The 22,692-nt window shown below is 41.0% G+C and overlaps 1 protein-coding gene across 24 annotated transcripts in view; it reads left to right on the top strand.

The window, feature by feature from the left end:
* Positions 1-22,692, top strand: part of ablim1a (actin binding LIM protein 1a) — a 41,664-nt gene that overhangs the window by 4,508 nt on the left and 14,464 nt on the right. For 5 of the 24 annotated variants that reach the window (XM_042222874.1, XM_042222859.1, XM_042222866.1 and 2 more), the window contains exons 1-4: positions 1,844-3,739; positions 16,536-16,673; positions 19,640-19,823; positions 20,376-20,485. In XM_042222874.1, the coding sequence (XP_042078808.1) occupies positions 3,505-3,739; positions 16,536-16,673; positions 19,640-19,823; positions 20,376-20,485 (667 nt within the window). In that variant the 5' untranslated portion in view covers positions 1,844-3,504. The other 19 variants (XR_006054633.1, XR_006054634.1, XM_042222856.1 and 16 more) reach the window with 13 other exon arrangements.

Below are 22,692 nucleotides of genomic sequence, written 5' to 3'. Positions count from 1 at the left end.
TGAAAAAAAGTATTGTTTCCGTAAAAAAAATTTGAGGCAGCTGGACAAATGGAGCATAAAAGAAGAAATGGTAGGCCTACAAAGCTATTTACGACCGATGAAGAGTATCAGAAAAATCCAGCAAAAAGCTGACACAGGACCAGAGACATACATCTGGCCCTTCAGCTGATTAATCTGCTGCCTCAACAGAAATGATCTCAGTTGAATTGTCACAGCCAAAAAGCCATTTTAAAGAAAGGGAAACAGGGAGAAAAGCCTGAGGTGTGCCAAATATGCAAAAGCTGCACTGGAAATTAGTGGCAACAGGTCAAATTTGAACATTTTTGGTTCAAATCATTGTTACATCATATGTACAGATGTTGGGAGTGAGGTACAGCAACGAGTCTCTAAAACACAGGGGAGGTTATATCATGTTTGGGGCTACATTCCAGCCAGTGGTGTTGGGGATTTTGTCAAAATTTGATGGAATTATGAAAGCAGAAAAATAACATTTTGATTTTGATCCACCATACCATCTGGAAACTGTCTGATTGACCATAAACAAAGTGCCAATGCAGTAAAAGCGTACCTGGATAGAAACACAGTGGAACACTATTAGTCATGGACTGGCCTCCAGTCAAGTAATCCTGAAGATTACTTAAATAAATTAGAAGAATGCTTTCCTAAAAAAAGTATTCTTTGCCTTCAGTAAACATGTAGCAATAATTTTGAGTAAAATGCAACTGAAATCAAAATCAAAGCTTTTTTATTTAAATCAATCAATCAATCAAATAAAATTAATCATTGAGGAAAATGTGCCTGGTATAAACCAATCAAGTAAATTTAATTTGACCAGATTCCATTAAATATAACATTTTACAGTCTACTTATGTAACAAAAGTATTTTTTGTAGTGTAAGTGAGTTCAGGCTGTGTGACAACAAAGGAGATCATATTTCAAGCTCTTTAAAGTTGTACCAATTCTTTGTTTTTCTCATTTACTTTATTTCCATATATGCATACACATGTTTCAATAAATCACCGCACTTTTCCCCCATTTTCCTAGCAAAGGCATGGCGTTAAGGGAAGTTTCGCCCATGCCTAAGGTAATGTTTTTGTTCTTTCATCACTATCACTGTGAAGAAATGCCGTCCTGTTTTCCAAAGTATTTTTGTAACTTGCAAACTCAGTTGTACGTTTTATTACATGCTGTTTATGTGCATGTGCACTAATGAAAGTCACAAGAATTTTGTGGGCCTGAAAAATTATAGGTAACTTAATTTGTCCTGAAAGTAATTTCATTATGCAGGACGTCAAGTTACTATGAACAAAGAAAGTGTGCCTCATAAACCTTAGTGCATCTGTGATTTTCCTCCACTTCCTGCTTTGCCCCGCCCTTTCCTTGACCAGTTTGCACATCCTGCACAGCGTACCTGTCTCGGTGCAGTGTTATCTTGATGATCAGTGGTGGATGAAAAAGGAGGCACGGCTCCGTTCTGCAGTAACCCAATCTGATGTCTCCTTCTCATCCGACCATCGGAGAGGGCTGCTCACGCTGCAACGGCACGACCCTCTGCCTCAGCACTTTTCTCTCTCCCAGTGTGTTTGTGTGTTTATGTACTGTACGTGCGAATTCCGAGGGTCGGCGTGCGCGCGCATGCATGTGTCCTGGCAAAAGCCTGAATAATTGATGAGCAGTGGAAGGAGTGAAAGCACTGCCGGACGGGACGGTGTGTGTGGGAGTGTGTAGAGATGGGGGAGAGGAATACAGTGAGGCAGCAGCCTGGCTACGATGGGCTCTGCAACTACGCCCAAAAAATCACCTCCTGTTTCGGACTAGATGGTAAGAGAGGGGGGGTGTTTGTTATGCGTTGATAAGGATGGAGAAACAGCAGAGGCTGTGCGAATGTGTGTGATGCATTTTATGTGCTCTACTGATTTTCAGCTGCGCAGGGACAGCAGTCTTGTTTTTCTAAGCGTGTTGAGTTGCGAGTGTGTGGGTAGTTGTGGCAAACATACCACAGACTGGATGACGATTGGAGGGCAGTGCCACATTGCAGCAGAGTACTATGTCCTCAGCTACTCCCAGGTACATGTGTCCTCGTGTGTGGGTGTAAGACTGTACATGTTCTTTCACTGTCACACTTTTTATTTTGCCTGTAATGAAAGTCTGACTACCTGAATGAAGGTGTGGTTGCAAGCAGACTCCAGAGGAAGTAAAATTTGATAAGTACCTGATGGTAATAGCACTATACGCAGCCAGTCTACCTCCAGATATCCTGTCTGTGCACCCTCTCAGACAAAGAGGAAATTCATTAAATTTGAAGTGCAGGCCAAGCCGGGCATCTCCAGACTAAAAGGAAATTTTGTGCTTTGTCACTGTCTGCTATGCTTTTCATCAAATGTGCGCTACTCTGGTTTAATTCTTTCGTGACATGTTTCATTTACTCTTATCTGCTTGATGGAATTAAGATGTCAGGAGGGAGTTTTCTGTTTTATTGCACTTACGGTAGTTGATATTATGTTGAAATATGTTTGGTGACTACGTAGCAATTTCCTAGCAACTCTGTGTCAACAAAACTATCATATTTTCAGTTGGTTTAAAGCATTAGTGGGTTATTGTCAGTGGATTTTACCTCATGAAAAACTTAGATTTCCAAGGAATGTGAATGGATTCTTGGCTGGAGGAAATGAGCCAAGAATGAATGACATTGTGCAAGTCTTTGCAGAAGCAAATTGAACTCAAACCCAGAACATGTGTTCTTACTGCGTTGCAACTTAGCAAAATCCTATTGATGTAGCCGTCAATTTCAATGCTAATGGAGGGATAACTTGTCTGCATTTCAAGTTTAACACTAATGTATTCACAGGATCTTTAGATGTTATTGATCCTGCTGATGAGGAACAGTGAATTTGTGCGTTTTTGCCTGCTGGAACGACCTTGCTGGTTGTTGACCTTGTAAGGGACTGGCAGACTCCCAAGGCAATCCAACCTTGAAAGAATGCTTTGGGTCAGTGTAATGCTCTACAATGATCCATTTGTTCTTTCTGTGTGTGAACCTAACTTAATGTAAGATTTAAAAAAGGACCTTGTTATTTAGCAGCGTAATTGAACTTAAAACGTAAAGACAAATCAAACCCCACCCAGAAGATAATCGTGACACGACGTCAGCCTTAAGCAGCTTAAGGCACCAAGCTGGTTGGGCTGAAGACACTCATACTGTAAGCTTGTCTCCTTACGTCTTACTCTACGCTACCTAAAGCCACCTGAAAAGTGATGGATGGAGGGACCCTAACCAAAGGCGGTTCATCGGCTCTTGAAACCGGGCCAAGGTTTAACGATGCGTTCTTTTGAATTTACCCTTCAAGCTTCCTTTGTTTCGCTTCTGTGCCTCTGTGAACACCCCTCACCCCCGATGTCCAAGGCTGAAAGTATTTCAGAGCGAGTCTGAGTCCAACACTGGCTGACGTCTACCTGCAGTGCTTCGCCCTTCTCTGTGGGACGGTCGAAGGAGAGCAGGGCACCATGCCTACTGTGCCCAACCTCAACAGCCTGAGCAAACTGTGCAGCTCCAGCCGCAGCCAAAGTGTCAACCGCGTCCGAGTAAAACGCAAGAGCTCGGTAAAACGTATGTCCATCATCGAGGATGGACATGTGGCGGAAGTCCTGTACCTGATTCCTAAACAGTACATGGAGCAGCTCCCGTACCTCAACCCTAATGACTATTATCTAAGCGAGAGGCTGAACGATGTCGCTACAGGTAGGACAGGTTAAAACATATGGATCAGCGTTTATTAACTCAGCTTCTGTTATAGGCTTTTTATTGTCCAAATAATAAAAACTAACTGTAGTGATATTACCTTACCTCCGTGCGAGCAATAAAACATTCACAATAACATGCAAAAAATAGACTGTGCATCTAGTCTAAGACACTTTTAGCTGAAGTTACATTAGAGTTTATAATTTTTCTTCCTGCTAGCGGCCCTTTTTTTAGCAGTTGTTTTATACAACAAAAGACTCTTATTTTAGCCCTCTATTGCAGTCTGGCTGCTCTGTTTGTGAGTAGGTGTCTCGAAGTGAATTGATTAGTTGTTGCTCAGAGATCACTTTGTTCTAATTGGATGACAGCGTGTGACTACACCTCTTGTGGATTTCCACATCTGACCTGTGTTTCTTTGTGCGAGCCTCACTTGCATGAGTTATGCAATGATTACACTGAAAAAGTCTCACAGAAAACATAAAAAAAACATTAGAAAATTCATCACCCTCCTCTTTATACTTATATAATTCAAAGCCATATGCGAGGGCAATTTTGCTGAATTTTGCCAAGCCAACGGTACAACAGTACATGAGGAAGTGACATGGTGGCTTACATCAGGATTAGAACATGGGCATTAATACAGATTGAGATTTCCAGACCTTATGCATTCTCTGACTGCATGCCAGGCAAAGTAGTAAAAAACATCATTGCTTGGCACTGAGTTGTCCTTAAAATAAATACTTGCAAACCACATGGCAGCAAGTTCCTTCTAATGCTGGTGTCTAAAAGTGATTTTGAGCTTCCAGCTTTAAGGAAGGTGGTTTCAGATAAAAGGTCACAGAGGTTAGCTGTCAGCTAAGATCAATCAGAGACAGTGACATTCAATAAGTGCTTATATGCAGTAATATATATGCATTTTTTTTGGGAGACTGGATAAATTCTATGATTTTCATAAGACTAGATGTTTGTAAAAAGCACTCAGAAATGAACAAATAGTCATCCTCTTATTCAGCCATAACCACTCCCGAAGCCTATTGTTGCCTATGATTGCTGAACCCAACACAAGCTCTGTGTTCCCACACCATAAACCCTCCTGCATTATTCCACTTGATGATTGTTTGTTTGAATGTGAGTGGCTCTAAGCCTGCTCTCCAAGTGCTGTTATCCAGGGGTCAACAAATATTTCATCGATTCCTCAAAGAAACATGAAAACAAGTTAAGCCCCGTGTGGGTTGTGGGTAAAAAAACAAAAAAGGGGGAAAGAAAAGTGGTTTTTATGTTTGGGTAAATTGTTAAAACATTTCTCAAAAAATGCCAATGAAGTTGTTTGTTGGAAAAATATAGTTCTGTGTGTTCAGAGTGGCTACATAACAGTAATGTTAATCTGGAATGGGTGAAATACGCTTTAAAGAAGTGCGCCAGGTTGCACAGGGTTGGTGTTCAAAAAGTTCTCACTGTTTTGTAACCTGTTTTAAAATAGAAGCCGGTGAAGTGCCTGTCATTATCCAGCGAGAGAGAGTTAATTAAGTCTGTCTGTGCTCCAAAAGAGTTTAAGAGTGCATCCTAGTTATTTGTTTTCTCTGTCAAGTTTATAAAAATCTAGAAATCATCCTCCAGTCCACAGAGTGTCTCAAAATGCATATTTAAAAAAATGTTTTTTCATGCATTTATGTGTATGTGCAATGTGTGTCTCTGGTGTCTTGCAACCATAATTATAAAGCCGGAGATAACTGTGCAGCCTGTCTTCACTGTTTTTTACTCCACGTGTGATGTTTTCTTTTTTGCAACATAATCATTTTTGCCAGTTTGGCTGTGGTCTGAACCCATAAGACAAATTACTATGAAATGCTCGTATCAGATGATAACAGTACTTAACCTGCTAATTTACAGGCTTGTTATTAATTGACAGTCAAACATGAATCATCCATAGGTGCGCCAAATACAGCAGAAACCTTTCATCCGTGGATAATAGGCTTTGCTCCTCAGGAATTGCTCCTGGCAAGCCTATTGTACCATGATTGTCCTGCAGCTCCTACAGAGATTATTAAAAGAGTCAAGATGATAATAGGTCCACTACAGCAAGAGCAGTAACAGGATATCTTTGTGCTGCATTTAGCAGTTAGAAGCAGTTAGAAGGTGGACTGCAAACCTTGTAGTGTTCTTTTAGTTTTTACTGGATTTTATTTTTGTTTTAATTATCATACACTTATAACATATTTCCCTTTCTTTACAATAAAAAAGGGTGGAGTGCTCGGAGTAACGTCCGGCAACTATTTATACCATTTGCCTCCCTGGCATGTCGCCCGTTTGTTTGATGAGGAGAAAACGCCCCGTGGAAACTGTGGTACGATGATTGGTTTCCAGAAGGTGGCACAGTTTACACTGCAGTAGGCGAATGCATTCTGCATGCATAATAAGCTGCCTGCATTAGGATTTACAGTGGCAGTGCTGATGAAAAACTGTTCCTCGCACATAGCCATAGGAATACGGATTGATCAGTAACCAAATTTGGTCCCTAATTTCTGCTGAGTTACTTTTGGAGTCATAATCTTTCCACGCTGTTGTTTCTAGAAACACTGGACTGGCACCTTGGGCATCAGTAGAACTTTTTAAATTCTCCGTAGAGCAAATAAGAAACTTTATTAATGCATTATACCCTAGTTTGTCAGCTCTGAGTGAAATTGTATTCCAAAATAATTCCATATATTTGATGCGGTTTCTTTTTAGTACAACAAAACGTGTCGCTTCAGTTACATAACACACGTGCATACATTTTTTTCTTGTTTTTGCATGTTGTTGCATCTCTAGCAGATGGGAGTCTTGTTTATTTTGCAGGTTTTTTTTATTTTTTTATCACAGAGGTGCCACTTCATTCATAGAGTCATTTTTTTCATATGGTTACTTAAGCGACAGATGATATAAGAGCCGGTATGTTCATCTAGCTAGAACATGCTCTCCTGTGCTCTGTGTAATTGGATTCCAGGGGACTGGAGCTCCGAAGATATTAATACAGCGCTCGTGTTCGCGATCACAGGAAGTTTAACCTTCAACCTTAGATGGCCCGTTTTGGTCTTTGCATTGCTGCCCTCATGATCACTGAGATTTTTAGCAGTTAAGGCTCTCACTCTAATTAAGGTTGGCTTTACTGGTCCAAAAACATACTTCCAAAGAAGTCAGCCTTTTACTTAGTTGCTTTTAAAGTAGTTGTGCTCTGCTTTTTTTTAATACATCGGTCAAATACTGAAAGTTTTCAGTGAGCCACTCTTTTAGCACAGCAGGCTAATTGCCTTACTGTAAAAAGCCATTGATCACCACCTGCTGCCCTGTTGTACTGAAACACAGTCTTTGCTGAAGTGTCTGTTGTACAGCACAGTGATAAGGGGGTGCTTTTTCAGAATAATTCAATGTTGAACTTCTTACTTGTGGAATAGATTTATTTGCATTTCTGAGTATTGATAAATCGCAGTACACCACCCACTTTGGAATGGAGGACAGTTAGAAATAAGGTTTTGAAACTGGAAAAAAGAAGAAAAAATCTGTGTCAATACATGTGAGCAGGTGTGGGGATTTTTTTGGGGGGGGGGGTTACTGTTTTGGTCACACAGAGGCATCAGCAGCCACCTGGTTGCTGCAATGAGGAGGCGGCTGACACAACAGAGAGGCTGAGAGAGGGAGCAATAGGGGAAGAGGAGGGAGGAGGATGTGTGGAGGGGGGGAAAGGAGGAGGAGAGGGATGGGAGGAAAACAGGCAGTCGGGAGGCAAACCCCACGCTGTAGCTGTTTTTGAGAGGAGCGCTAAGCAGCGCCCACACCTCTCTCTCTCTCCCTCTCTCTGGTGCTTTGGCTTTCTTTTTTGTGCTCCAGTCTTGACTAAAAAAAGGGATCTAGCAGCTCGGGTGTTTCTGGTGATTGATCTTCAGAGCCTTTTCTGGTGCGGATATACCTGGATTCCAATGGTCATGGTCAAAGAAAAAGGTATTCCAGCGGTCATGACTGTGTGTGTGTGAGGTTGTCATGAGTGTGTTAATACGGGATTTGTTTTGCCTGTCGTGCTGTTGACTGTCTGCAGACCGTATAGACGTGCAGTATGTCCATTTGGCTTTAAACTCCAGTGTCTGGCTGAATTCGCTTTGACTGGACTAAATTTCTGATTTCCGATTTGATTATTTTTAGAGATTTAGACATATGATGTGGTAATATGGGGGTGGTTTTCTCTATGTGGGTGTGTGTTGCTTGGAAGAAGTATGACTAACAGCTCAGTCTAAATGTGCATCTCTAGCACATCAACATGTTCCCTCAGAGAAGCAGACTTGAACATGCTACGCCCTTGTCGATATTCTCTAGCTGCTGCTGCTGCTGCCTGGGTTGGAGTCTGCTTAATTTGGCTGCATCAGGCTTTATGTAAATGTACAGCATCTGGCTTGTCATATAGGAGCTTGTCAATTAAAACCTTCAGGGTCATAGTTCTGGGATTAAACAGTTCATCTTTATAAAGAGGCTAAATAGTGAGGTAACGTAGAGACGAAAAGTGGAGCACTAGTGTAGGGAGGCACACTGCGCAGAGCTGTGGACCTGCACTCTGTCTCTCCCTCGCTCTCTCTCTCCCTGTCTGCAGCCGTTGCCATGGTGACCATCTAAAAGGTACACTCCATTGTTGTCAGCTGTGGCCCCATTCATAGTGTCCTGTTGAAAGAAAAAGATGATTGTTTCCACCTATTACTGAGGTCGCCCGGCTGTGTGGGCAGAACGAAGCGAAGTCAGGGGTTGTCGTTTAGAGATATTAACATTCCCTGCAATTTGCCGGGGCATGCGCTCGTGAGGTTGACCGTTGTCAGCATGACTCAAAGCGAGCAGCAGTGAAGACAGCTTTCTAGAGTAAAGAAAATCTCCTGTTTAAAAATATTTAGAGGAGCGGTGAAAGCTCTGCCAAGGAGCAGATGACTAACTGAACTCAAACTGGAGTAGCTTTTGTACCGGGAACGAGTCTGTGACTTTCAAACGCAGTGTATATCCATCACACTTCATCTCTATACTATACAAAACAAGGTGTTACACTTTAAACCTAATGGACTGGATGTTAAGATCATAGTAATAAGTCACTGAGGCATGTCTCCAGTTGTGCAGTGCATGCTTGTGTAGCCAAACATAGTTCATCATAATTCTGTCTTTTTCCTGAAAATATTTCTACCACCAAAAAAAAAAAAACATGTGCAAAGACTTTTTCTTTTTTTTGGTCAGATGTGAGTATGCATCTGACAGCACATTCGTGGCTGGAGGCGGTGTCCAGCTCTGGAGCTGTTTCCCTTCATGTGGATTTGACTGGGCCACGAGTAAAACGGCTCTCACCACCAAGTCCCCGTGCTGGCAGAACATCCGTAACCTCTGGCTGCCACGTTTTCATCTCCCTTCTGAAAGTTTTTCCATAGACTTAACTCACTACCTTCCTGTTCCATTGTGGGCTTTGTCGGTGACAGAAAGCTTGTCCAGGGTCCTCTAGTTTTTCATTCCTCTTAAGAGGAAGCTATCGGAATGTTTTTGCAACCCAAGCTTTCATTGTATATTCTCCCGGGATCTCATAAAACAACCTGTCTGAGGCCAGGTGGGCTCGGTACCATCAGGACGCACAGCTGAGCCAATACTGGATTGCACTGTATGCTCATAAAGATGAATCACAATCAAGGGATTGCAGTGTTAGCGTTTTGTCTGCTTGCAGGCAGCTGCCCTATTTTCAAAGCCAAAAATACCCTTGAAATAGTTTGTAATTTATTGGGTCCATGTGTACCTTAGATAGTCTGAGCTTGAGTTACACGTGCCTGAGATTTGTGTACATTTATAGGCCGAGCTGATTCTTTTACCCTCATCCTCATGCTTCCTGTGCCAAATTGCGTCGGAAGCCCAGCTGACCGTAGCCATCATCACATGTATGTCACCTGGCTCATGAAACGCCAACTCCCACCACTCTTTCTTACACAGTGTGAAGATTTCCTCTTGACATGAAAGTCTAATGTCATGTGCCTTTGTGGCTGCCTCTAGTGATTTTGCAGAGTGCTGCTTCTGCTGCAGACAACTGCAGTGGTGCCTCATCTTTGAAGCTTGCCAGTGTCTAGCCCCTGAAAGAGGAGCTAAACCCTTTCGCAGACATGAGTGCAGCACAGGCTCTCACAGACACTCGCTGTTTGTACAGCTGGCACACAAGACTAGAATACACAGATGAGATAAGTGGTCAGCCAGGAAGAGATGGCCACTGACCCAAAATATACACGCTGAAACAACACGAGTGACGTGGGTGAGAGTCACATGAAAGAATGCAGAGTGTAGTCATATATTCTGCCAGTCAACAAACATCCTCCCTGCCAGGCATCAATCAGTGTGATTATCCCAGGAAACACGACAGGAGTGCGGGGCCTTCGTGGGCTGTCATTGAGAGGCAAAGACCCAAAGTCATCATCAGATTCACAATCACGAGGGGCTTTGAAGTTTATAAAGCCTCCATTGTCTCCTTCTTGATAAGCAACTGTGCTCTGAGTCTCTCTCTATTATAATTGTGTACCTGCTCAACAACAAATGATCTGCAATGAACTGCACTGTGCGTTCAACCACAGAGTGCAGATCATTATTTCAAGCTCAGGTCCCTGAGGATTAGTTATTAAAGGTTTAAAGAGGGGGTCTGGTGGAGGCCGATAGGACTCCCCCCTCTGCAATTTGTGCCCTGCGTTTGAAGTGCTTTGTCTGGGGTGCTGATGGCGGGGCAGAGGGGTGTGGAGGTGCTGGATACCACCATACATATTCATGGAGGGGAGGGTTAAGAGCTCCTTGTTATGTCTGCGTGATAAAGAACCCCACATGCCCTTCCCCCAAACAGGCACACGTCCCACAGCACATTGGCATATTTTGTGCCTTTGATGTTAATCTTGGGTCAGACCCCCCTCCCAGAATATTCCATCCAAAACCAGTTGTACTCGGTGGCACTATGTGTGTGTTTTTGTTGCCCATGAAGATCTGGGGACTCAAGTACTGGCATGGGCACAAGGAGTGGAGATGACTGCCTTTGCCCTCCCCCCCTTGGTGTGTCCCTCTGTCTAGTGTATGATACTCTACAAACGCACACACTTTCCCTTATGGCTGCTGTTTGTCTCTACTGGAAACTCGTGTGTCTGCGAGTCTTACAGTAACAAAGGGAGAGGGAGCGACTGAATATTCTATTAGATCTTTTCATCTCGCTCTCTCATCTATTGTTTAATTCAATTCCCCCTCTCCCAGCGCATTTCCAAAGTTCTACTATGGTTTTGCATACCTCGGGTCTATGAAGGCAGGAAATGAAAGCAACAAAGTCTGAAGCTTCTTCAGCAAATCCTACGCTCTCTGTCAACAGCCCCGCTCCATTATTATTAGCCAGTGAGACCGAGGCACGTGTTACAGAAAAACATCTGTCCTCGGGGGATTCATGAGGACCTTTCTCACTTCCCTCCTGAGTATAATCTTCAGGCTTTATTACTGCCAACACAGCTAGACTTAGCTTAAATGGGCTGGGGTGGGGGTTGAATATGGAGAGAGCAGCCCCCTTTTCTCTGGGCCTGGCTTTGGGATGCTCTGCTGGTTATTGTTCCCTCACTACTGTGTGTGTGTGTGTGTGTGTGTGTGTGTGTGTGTGTGTGTGTGTGTGTGTGTGTGTGCATGCGTTCATTGTGTGCTTAGGCTAATATCAGTCACTTCATCCTCTGGTGATGAGGCAGGACAGCTCACCCTGTCAGCATAGCCAACACATCCAGCCCAGAATGAGGAATGTGATCAGCAGTTGGAAAAATTGTACTACTATATATTTTACAGTAAGTTGCTCTGTGCTGAGGTTGCTTCATGTACTGCATACTTACTTATTTATAGCATTATATGATATATATTCTGGCAAACTGAACAGCATCTTGCTGCTGTCCCATGAACCTCTAAAGACTCAATAATGGATCTGTTAAAATGCCAAGATGCTGAAGTAAAAGTGCTTGAACTCATGCTTTTATAGACTCGGAGTTATGAATGTATACAGGACCGCTAAATGTTTGAAAGAAGCCCCTCAGAAAGGCACTTCATGTCCGGACAAATCCTGTAAATGAGCCAATCTGTAGCATTTCATATAATTTAGCAGCCTTTTTTGTGCAGGGTTCTTAAGTTTTAATGAAATGCCATGTAGAGTACCCGTCTCAGCTTCATTTTTTCCTAACCCCCTCTGTGCAGCCACTAGTCAGGCAAAGGCAGTACTTTACAGAGCGGGGCAGAGGCGGGGCAAAGTTGGAAAAACACAGCGCTTATGGATTCCCATCCAAACCTCAGCGTTTAGATCCTCTGTGCATGGGATTCAAACATCTGTCTTGGATTTCTGTCAACCTGTTATGACGTTAGCAGTGTTGACTTTTCCGTGCCGGGCTGTCTCCCACTGACAACGCAACACTATGAAGCGTTAAAAATAGAAACTGGCATCAAATCAAAATATCTACTTTAAAGCTGCTCTGTTGAATATTTTTATCACCATGCTGGTTCAATGCCTGTGTAATGCGAAAGGTCTAACTTGTATTAACATATTCAAAGAATTATCACCATCCGTAATCGTTTTAGGCAATAAGTACAGCCCCAAATGCCAAGGTATAATAGTTCAAAAGCCACGTCTGTTGTTTCCCTTAGGAGAACAAACAGGAACTAAAAGCAAACCTCATATTGCACCTTTTTGTCAGCCTTGATGTATAAAAAAACATAAGTCAAAATTCAATGATGTACTGCAGTTGCATTTGTAAAGTTGTATTCACAGTCTAAGCCACAGTCATAGCCACATTTTTGCCATGCAGTCATTGAAGCCTATTCTATACTCTTTAAGCAAGACTCACAAATTAGCCTAGCGGTCATGCTAGCTGGTGAGGTCAGTGTTATCCACTGCACCATTTTACCCTCCATTATGCCAACTATAAAAGGCAGCAATACATAGATTAACCCAAAGTAGTACAGACACTTTTTGCTGAAGTGGCTTTTTGTTGAAGTTTGATTGAGAGTTCAGAACATTTTAGTGTAGGTCTAGTAGACAGGCTACAGGCTAGCTAGCTAATGTAGCTTGATTTTGGAGAGGTAGGTGCTCTCAGGTAGGGATTTTCAGTAACTCCAAAGTTAACTTCTTTCTACTTTGGGTGGTTTTAGCTAGCTTGCTAGTGCTAGCAGTGACTTAAGTCATTGTAAAGTGTGTGAAATATTGGGTTTGTTTGAAGGCACCTTTAATAAAGCTGGGATAGGGATTGAAAAAAAAGCAATTAATTTGTTACAATATAACTACTGGGCCTTTATCCAGAAAATGCTATGGTAGTCAGGTATGCTAATTGTTGAATATTAACTTGAACGATGTTTGTATGACATTTCTGTGTTTACAGCTCGTTGTACCTTTCTTAAGTTATAATGAATCAAGTTTTAAAGGTTAAGCCTTTAAAATCACATGACATCTTGCTGATTTACTATTTTGTTTTATAGCAACATTATGAAAGTTGTTTTGATTGCTAAAAAGAAAGCCAGTAACCTGCTGTGCTGGCACAGTCAGCAACCTCATGTACCAGCACTTTGTAGAACACATTTTCTTATCTTCGTTTTTGACACACATTTCACTTGTCAGGCTTCCGGCAGCTAAGGTCATGTGTCAAATAAACAAAAGATGGGCCTTGGAATGTAGCATTCCCAAACAGAGGAAGTGCTAATGGGGGTGTTTGGAGATGCAGCAACTTTAAATGTTTTTTTTTTTTTTTGTTCGTTTGATATTTGACTTAGGTATTTAGTTATTTTTTATTTGATTAACGTTAAGTTGAAGTATTAAACTAGCTCTTGGTTTTATGTCATTGTAGTTACTTCATTTGTCAGTTTTTGTACAAGTTGGCCTGATCAGCTAACATTTAGACCATCGTTAGAAATATACAATTATATATAAAATTTCCTCCTCGTTTTATTTATACTACTAAATCTTGTCAGTTTCCTTCATGAGCACAGTGTTATTACTACTGGTACGAGTAAATGCGACCAAAAAGAAAGAAAGAAAAAGAAATGGCCTTTAAGTTGTTCTAGCATGTTCCTGAGGCTGACTTATTGGATTGGATATTTTTCATGAGAGCGGTTACCCAGATGGCCTCTGTTTTTCCATCGAGGTGCAATGTCACATACAGAGCTGCTGGGACTCCATTTACTCTTACAGTAGTCTGGTTCGCCCAGAAATGAGTCATTGTCCTGCTGAGTGTAATCACATCAGAAACACCAAGGAGAAAGATCCTCCACTCATAGTCCACCTTTTTTTCCTGTTATCTCACAACTACTCTGTACCTTTGTGTTTCAAAATGTAAATAGAATAATGTTATGTTGTTGTTATTCCTTTTAGGAGTTGCCACAATAAAGGTTTAGTCAAGTTTAAATCAAAAATAGCTGAAATGCCTTTTAAAATAATTGGACTTCTCTTTCTGCCGTCTTTAAACATTAGTAAGCCAGTCTAAACGTAAATAATGGGACACAAGGTAGGGCAAGTCATCAGAAGTCCAGAGTAATCTCTTTCTTTGGTAGACCATCGATTGTTCGTGATACTATTTCAGTATTCGCTATTTTGGCGGTGTCTTATTTTAGCCTTGCAGACTAATGATCTACTGCAGAGCAGAAAGAGAAAAGAGCCTTTCATGTCTGTTCTCACTGTGACTCTGCATATTTGTGTGGGTATGTCTTTGTTTGAAAAAGAGACAGAAAGAAGTAACAAAAGAAGGAAAAGCGAAAGCCTCCTTGCCAGCTAAAGCTCCCGACTGTCAAATAATCTGCTGGTTTCAAACAGCTGATAAGCTGTGTGCAGTGCGACACTGCAGCGGTATTTACGTTCCGTGCAATAGTGGCAGATTAACGTCTGTCTTTAAGAGGGATGCCCAAAGTGTTAAGTGAGGAATGCCATATGCTGATAGATCGTGGATCTAAAAATAATGCTGGTGCTGCTTGCCATTAATAGCCTAGCCTTATATAATTCTAACGATGGTCAAAATACCTCACACCAAGAACATGATGTCTAAATGTGTTTGTACATTAAGATCTGAGGCTGAACAACAAGTATGTTATAGCCATGTTAGTGGTTGCACTACTTTAGTTCAGACTGAAAAATCTCAATCTGTTTCTCAGTTTGTTCCATTGCTTTGAATGTTGATATAGGCATTCATGGCCTTAAAGATGAGCCTCACTGAGTTTGGTTATCCTCGGATACCATCCCAATTTTCACGTCCACAGAACCAACTTTTTTTGATAGACTGGTGCCTTTCTTGGTCTAGACATTCATGGTTCCCATAGGAATTACCTATGATTGCCCTGACTTGCGTCGCCTCAATGTGTTTTATATTGTAAGCTAAAGACTTGGCGACAGTGAGAAGGAAAAACGGCCTTTTAACAGGAAGACTCTCAGGCAGAACCAGGCTCTGGGAGAGGCAGCCATCTGCCACAAATGGAGGTGAGGGAACAGGAAACTATGGAAGAGAGCCATTAGATTAATAATAACTATTAAATGGAGTGACATGAAGTGTAGTTCCAACAGTCTTTTTTCAATTAATCTAGTTCAGTTAATCTTCAATTAATCCAAATTTGAATATTTGGTGTATATTGCATAAGACCTTCTTGTGTTTGTGATTGGTAGTAATTTATAATAATTACCACCAATGTATATGAATGCGTTAACAGTCAATAAATCTAAGCTCGCTAACATAGTGAGCAATGCACCTTCATAACATCAGCAATGCTGACATTGTCATCTTGAGCGCGATAGAATGCTGACATAAACATTAAGCTCCAAGCGGCACTAAAAGACTCGTGTCCTTTATAAAGTGGCTCCGCTCCTTTACATTCTCGCTTTCTCCTCATGCGTGCACACTCTCAGTACATCATGGACATGTGTCTGCCTTTATAAAACTGTTATTTGCTGCCTACCATTGTTTTATTCATTCATGGCTTTTATAGAGTGAGTTACTCAGTCACAGCAAAAGTGACGTCTCTTCTGTTTTATTAGAGGCTGGTTTTTACTTTGTGAGTCTAAGCGTGTGTGTCTGTGTTTTCATTCAAAAATGTGGTCCTGAGGACATCTACTGGAGCAGGTGGTTTTGTGTCAGTGTTTATGTGTCTGCCAGTTTGTCCAAAGATTTGCCAGTGCAACAATGTCACAAACAGGAAAGATGCTGTCAGCAGGCAGAGTTGTCTCAGAAGTCACTGGTTCTGCAGTTAGTGTGACCCCATTGCCGGATGGACTCTAGCTTTATTTGCACTTACATGTCAAAAAGAGTCAAATGATTATTGGGACGATAAGCTAGCCAGAGACAGTAAATGGTCCATAACTCTAAATTAGGTTTTCCTTTGAGAATGAAAGTACATTAAACTCAATAGTGAAACAGTCTTTATCAATACCCTTTTAGTGCTCTATTTACCAAGCCTTGCTCCCCTCAGCATTTTGACTGTCCATCCTCAACTGACGGAGACAGACTATATTTAGACTGATGTTCTCCAGAGAGTCTCTCTGGCCAAGAACCCAAAGTTGCGCTGTCCTGCTCAATGTCATTCTTTTTCTTTTTACGCTGACAGGCTCTGAGCACTTGTTCTTCAGCTCTGCTGTTTGTGAGATGTTGCAGATTCAGGTCCTTGTGCCGAGCATGCTAATACTGTTGACTATAGGAGATGTCACAAAAACCATATTGACTGCCACGTCTAGCAATTCCCGTGGCTCATCAGCATTACAGCTCAGCAGTAATGTTGATATTGTGCCTGCTTTCTTTTGCAGTGGCTCATGCGCAGGACACACGCCACCACTCTACAGAGAAGCCCCTAATTCAGTGCTACAAGTGTGGGCAGCCATGTAAGGGCGAGGTGCTCCGGGTGCAGAACAAGCACTTTCACCTCAAGTGCTTCACATGTAAAGGTACAGTATACAATAAATACATTTTATTTGAAATTATAATCAAATTATATTTTCCTACAAATAAATAAATTAGGTACGCTAGAATATGGGGATAACAAGTCAGGAAACAAAGAAATAGTAATACTATAAGTAAATTTAAGTAGTAATTTTAAGTATTGCATAACTTCTGGTATTTTACATGAGAAGGAAACACAAATTATGTTGTAAGTAATTTTGAGTACAGTGGAAGTATTTTGTACATAATTTCATAGCAATTCTGCAGAAAAACAAACAATATTTTCCTCTCTTAGATTATTATCTTGCATTTTTACACCTTTGATGTTGATTATGGTCTTTTTTTTTCTCCTCAACCACACTTCAAACATAACCTTCAAAAGGATTGTATTTTTAAAAAGCTGGCTTGGTGTGAATAATAAAGATGGAGATGTAACAAAGTAAAGATGTAAAAATGAAAGATTAATCCACTCTCTAATGTGTCCCAAAAAATGTACTTAGGATGGAAAATAAGGAAATATTGTTTGTTAAAATCATGCAGTTATGCATTAATTAAAATTGCCTACACACTACTTAAATTTATTTATAGCATAGTTATTCCTGTGCCATATTATAAAGTGTTATCAAGAATTCCAGTAAAGAGGTAAACTGCTTTGGGGATTATATATGAGTAAATATCTTTACTAGTATTTACTGCATGTGATTTCTCTCACCTTTATTCCATGTCAGAAAGCCTTTAATATTAAAATACAGACCAGTTGTTAGTAAATAAGTCATGTGTTTACAATTTAAAAATGATCTTTCATACCACTAAGACTAAACGGGAGAAGAAAAATGTGGGAGTTATGTGAAAATTGGCAGCCAAAGTGTGAAGTTTTAAAATTCTCTGCTAATTTGATCCTGTCACAATAGTAGGACATTAGCTGCCTTTCATTCAGTCCGTGCTACTTAATGAACTGGTTTGATTTTTTTTTTGTTTTGTTATGAAGAATGTTCCTCGCTGTTTGTACTCAGGAAGCACGATAGTGCAAATAAACAGTTCTTTCTTCCTTTGCTGTCCCAGAATGCATCCCGTCCATACAAAGTTTGAACTATAGGACCAGTCAAGTTCCTTAATGCCACAACGTCCTTTCTGTGACCTTCCGACTGGACGGATGCATGGTGGCATGACTCGTCTTCACTTCTCAGACCTGCATTGTTCAATTAAAGTGCCATCCTGTCTACTATGACAAGAAACAGTGCAAATCCTTGTTCATTAAGCTTTATTACCGATAGGTTTCTAGCACTCCGGCATGAGAACTATGTAGCCACCCACAGCTGATCAACCCATCTCACTTTGGGCCAGCTCTGCTAAAACCTTTGTAGTTAATCCAAGACTGGAGTGCTAAGAGTTAGCTTACTTCATCGAGAGCCTAGAATAACACAAGCAAACGGTGAGATTAGTGCCTAATTCGGTCCTTTACATGTGCATGCCACAGGAGTGATAAAAGCATGATAAGGATAATGAGAAGGTTGCCAAAGTAGACACTAGTACAGCTTTAGTAGCCAAAAGACTCGGTGTCCTGGTCCTTGCTTTAATTGGATGTATGCTTTTATCAGTCTCCAACCTCACTAGTAGTAATCCTCAGGCTGACTGAGCTCTGACACTCAGAGATGCCTTTGCAGATGGATCCCAAATAGCCTCCTTTTGTACACTTTAATTTCATTAAATGCACAAAAGTTTCTGTTTCATTGCAGTTATTTTCATTTCAATTCAATAAGTCGACCTCACTGAGGTTCTAAAAAGGCATTTTACATAATGGCATGTATCTTTTGAAAAGCCAGGGCAGCTGGACATCAAATCTCCACTGCTGGTTTTCCTATTGACTCACTTAGTTTACAAGCTAATCTCATCATGTCTGAGTCTTAATGCAATTAAATCTGATTCACTCCCTCACCCGCTCCCATTCATCCCCAGGATTTAGCGTGCCTCATTGCATAAGAATGATTAGGTGCAGTTATCTCAAACATCAAAATATTTTCCCTCTTAGCTCTGGCATTTCCGAAGGGCTATTGAATTCGCAGGCTCTCTCTTCGGTGCTAAAATGGTGAACTGCACGGATTGAGTGATTATTATGGAGGGTTGAAATATTCCGTACGGGCAAGCTGATGATGAAAATGTGCAACCTTCTCTCATTATGTTGCAATGACTGATGTTCTGTTTAATGTAAAGTGTAACGTTTGGAATTCCTAAAACAAAATCTAATAATGTTCTTTAATAAGTGAATACTATGTTCTGAGTACTATATGAAAGACAAATACTTACTTTAACTGATAGTTTTTATACACACAGATTTTTTTTATTACACACATATGATTATTTAAGTCAGTTGTAATGCCAACACAAAGTTCAGCCATACAAATTCCGAGTAGTAAAAATATTTTATTTGTCACACAAACACCTCAGTTGTTTGTGAATTTCTATTTCTTACCTTGTCAGTTTTGAATGTTTGTGTAGATGACAAGGTTACATTTGAATAGAAGGAAGCTTGTTGTAGGCTATCAGTGTAGTACCAAACATTTTGAGCAAGTTATCTTCCAAAACAGATCACAGTTATTTCCTGGGCTGGACAATTGCCGAATTGTTGTTGCATTGAACCTATAAAGTGAAAAAAGCCTTGCCAGAGTAGTGCAGACTGATAGACGTGAACTCTAAATGCAACAATGTTTCATAGCGAGAAGATTTTTTTTAATAGCCTGGCTGTGAACACTGCTGATGAGAGGATTTTTCGTTCTGCTTCCCATTGTACACACAGAGCTATTAATATGTGTTTTTCAGTGATTTTCCCGTCATCGTCCATTTCACACACTCCAGGCTAGCAGTTGTTAAAAAAGCCACTGAGCCATGGACAAGTTGTGAGCCTTGATGGTTGAACGCCTTAAAGCATTAAATGACCTGACTCACTGAGTGCCAATTTGTGTGTCTCCTATAGTATGTGGCTGTGACCTTGCCCAGGGGGGCTTCTTCATGAAAAATGGAGACTATCTGTGCACGCTGGACTACCAACGCATGCACGGTACCCGCTGCAATGGCTGTGGGGACTTTGTTGAGGGAGAAGTGGTTACTGCTCTGGGCAAGACCTACCACCCTTCCTGCTTCGTCTGCACCATCTGCAAGTAAGACATTCACTGCTTTCACCAGGTTGGCATGTGGTAAGTGTGATTGCATTGCAAAATAATAATGAGCACCAACAAGCAGCAATAAGTTGTTAAAATAAGCTCTAAAATATAAAATATGGGATGTGAAGTATGAAAAGTTGCTAATTGCAATTACATGATATTCTGAGTTGAAAATATATCTTCTATAATATAGCAAAATCAACACAGGTGCTTCTCTTTAACGCTGCTCATGTCTTACTTTCTTGGATTCATGTGTGACTCTCCATTTTAGCTACAATTTAATTTTCCGTGGAATGATTGTCATGGACAAGCAAAGTTCATGGCAGGAGTAATTCCAGTAGACAGTTTACAGTAGCATGCTGTGTGTCATGTCTACGTCATCTGACTAAATGAGCTCCCCAGGCTGACAGTGTTGACATACATCCGCATCATTGGGCCCTGTCATCTTCACCACCGTCAAACAACCTGCAAGTCACAGCTAATAAACTCTTACACTTACCATGGGAGCGCAGCTTTGTTGACTGGTTGTTGATGTCACCCCGCTTCTAGACGACCGTTTCCTGCCGGGGACAGGGTGACCTTTAATGGAAAGGACTGTCTCTGTCAATACTGTGTCGAGCCCATGTCTCCAGGACCAAAGGACATCCTGGGCTCCAGCAGTGAGTAGCCATTGTCTGTTACACAAACAGAAAGGAATTAACCTTCACACAATGATAGTTTGATAGACTTTACACTTGAACTGAAAGTGAATTATTGGAATTTATTTGGTTTTAGAGAAACAAAAAGTCTGGAAAATCGTAGCCTCCAGACCTGATTCATACGTGGCATTTAATGTAGCTGTTGACCAGTCAGTTTAGTGGTAATGTTTTGGCTGTGAAGAATAATTTTCAGGTCCATATCAGTCATCTTGCCCACACATTATTAGCATTAATTTAAAATCAGTTCAATGTGAAAATCTATAATAAATGTGGAGTTGTGCCTGTCCGTGGGTCATTCATTACTTACTCATAAACTTTGTACCCACAGACTTTATAGTCATTTCTATCCACATGGTAATTTTAAAGTATTTCAATTCTTAACTTGAGAAGTTACATGAACCAGTAATGACTTCTGTAAAAAGTGTTTCTCGATTTATTTGAGATCTTAAACAGTTGTGAGCAATTGCCCAGAGACACACTGGAAAAGCTCTAAAGGCCAATGTAGTTAGCACAAGATAATCAGCAGCATGCTGGATTGTTGTTACGTCTACAAAGCCACGTCACCACAAGTGCACACTTTAAGCTCCAGACTTGCAGGTGCTGCTGCAGCTTGGCTGTGAGGAAAGCTGCATGTTCAATAATTCGTTGTCTAAATGTGCTCGACGTTTAACTGTGTGATAGTCGGTGCTGCTAGAATCAGGCCAAGCAAGTTCAAGAGTAATGCTGAACCGCAGATCAAAAAGACTCAAAAGTAAAGAAAATCTGGTGTTCATCTTTGATTAAGCAAACAAAAATGAATAAATAAAAGAAAAATAAACTTTTAGAGAGAATTTTAAAGAGAATATTTGCACAGCTGTGCCTGGGATCAACAGAGCCTGGGATCATGGGGAATATATACCACAGGGCTGTGTAGTGTAATGAGTAGGGTCCGCTCTGGTCAAGCAACATTAAAATTCTTTTTAATGATTCTTTTTAATGAATCTAGAGATTCTCGGTTTAAAGAACTGTTTGTACGTAACTGTTTCCGGCATTGAAGCCAAATAAACTACTAGTCTGATATTTTGCCTTCCGCTGTATTTGATATGAAGTTATAGCTGTAAGTTAGTTAGTCAATAGTTTTCACTCTTTTGTTTTCATAATGATTAAACAAACAAGATTTATTGTTTTAAAAACGGTTAATTAGTGAGAGGTTCAGGTACCGTTGGGAAAATACTGCCGGGAAGGTTCATATTTGATAAATAAAGATGATAAAGTGGTATCAAGCGATCGTCAAACCTTTGGCACAAAAGTAAATTTCCCTACATGCCAAACTGCCAGTTTGATTCTGTTTTAGTTATATACTGTAACACCAAAACACAGTTGCCCTGAGGTGCTTTATATTGTAATATTAAGACTCTATATAATAGACAGAAAACCCTGACAAACAAACGACCCGCTCTGAGCAAGAATTTGGTGACAGTGGGAAGGAAAAGCTCCCTTTAAGCAGAAAGAAACCTCTGGTAGAACCAGGCTTGGGGAGGGGCGGCCATCTGTGGTGACTGGTCAGGTGTGAGGGAAGGAAGGCAGGACAAAGACACACTGTGGAAAGAAGCAGAGTTTAATCATAACATGATGATTAAATGCAGGTAAATAAACAGAGAGAGTGAAAAGAGACGAGTGAAGAGGAAACACTCGGTGTGCATCATGGGAAGCCCTCAGCAGTCTAGGCCTTTTTCAGCGTAACTAAGGGAGGGTTCAGGGTCACCTGATTCAACCCTAATTATAAGCTTTTACAAAAAGGAAAGATTTAAATCTGATCTTAAAAGTAGAGGGTGTCTGTCAACTGAACCACAAGTAAGCCTGCAGCATACTGGAGTGATATGGTGCTATGTAGTCTTTAAGATAAGACTGGGCCTGATTATTTAAGACCTTGTATGTAAGGTGAGCAGAAGGCAAAGCAGAAGCGAAATCCTAAGGGGTTAAGCAGGTTTAAAAATGGTTCTTTTCCACATCACAGTGCAGGAGTTCCCTTAAAACCTACTTACAATTGAAGTAAAAACAAAGAACTTGTAGCATTCAGGGAGATCCTCCACCTCTCCCAGCCTCATGTGCCGACCATCCGTTTTCCTTTATGTATAACACCAAGGACAGGTCTCGCTAAATAATGCATGGCCGTGCATTTCCTCTGG

The sequence above is a fragment of the Haplochromis burtoni genome, unplaced genomic scaffold (genome assembly GCF_018398535.1).
Source record: "Haplochromis burtoni strain Fernald_Lab_line unplaced genomic scaffold, NCSU_Asbu1 Contig_96, whole genome shotgun sequence".
In the NCBI taxonomy this organism is placed as follows: Eukaryota; Metazoa; Chordata; class Actinopteri; order Cichliformes; family Cichlidae; genus Haplochromis; species Haplochromis burtoni.
Note: the sequence above shows the minus strand (reverse complement) of the source record. Positions and strands in the feature narration are given on the sequence as shown.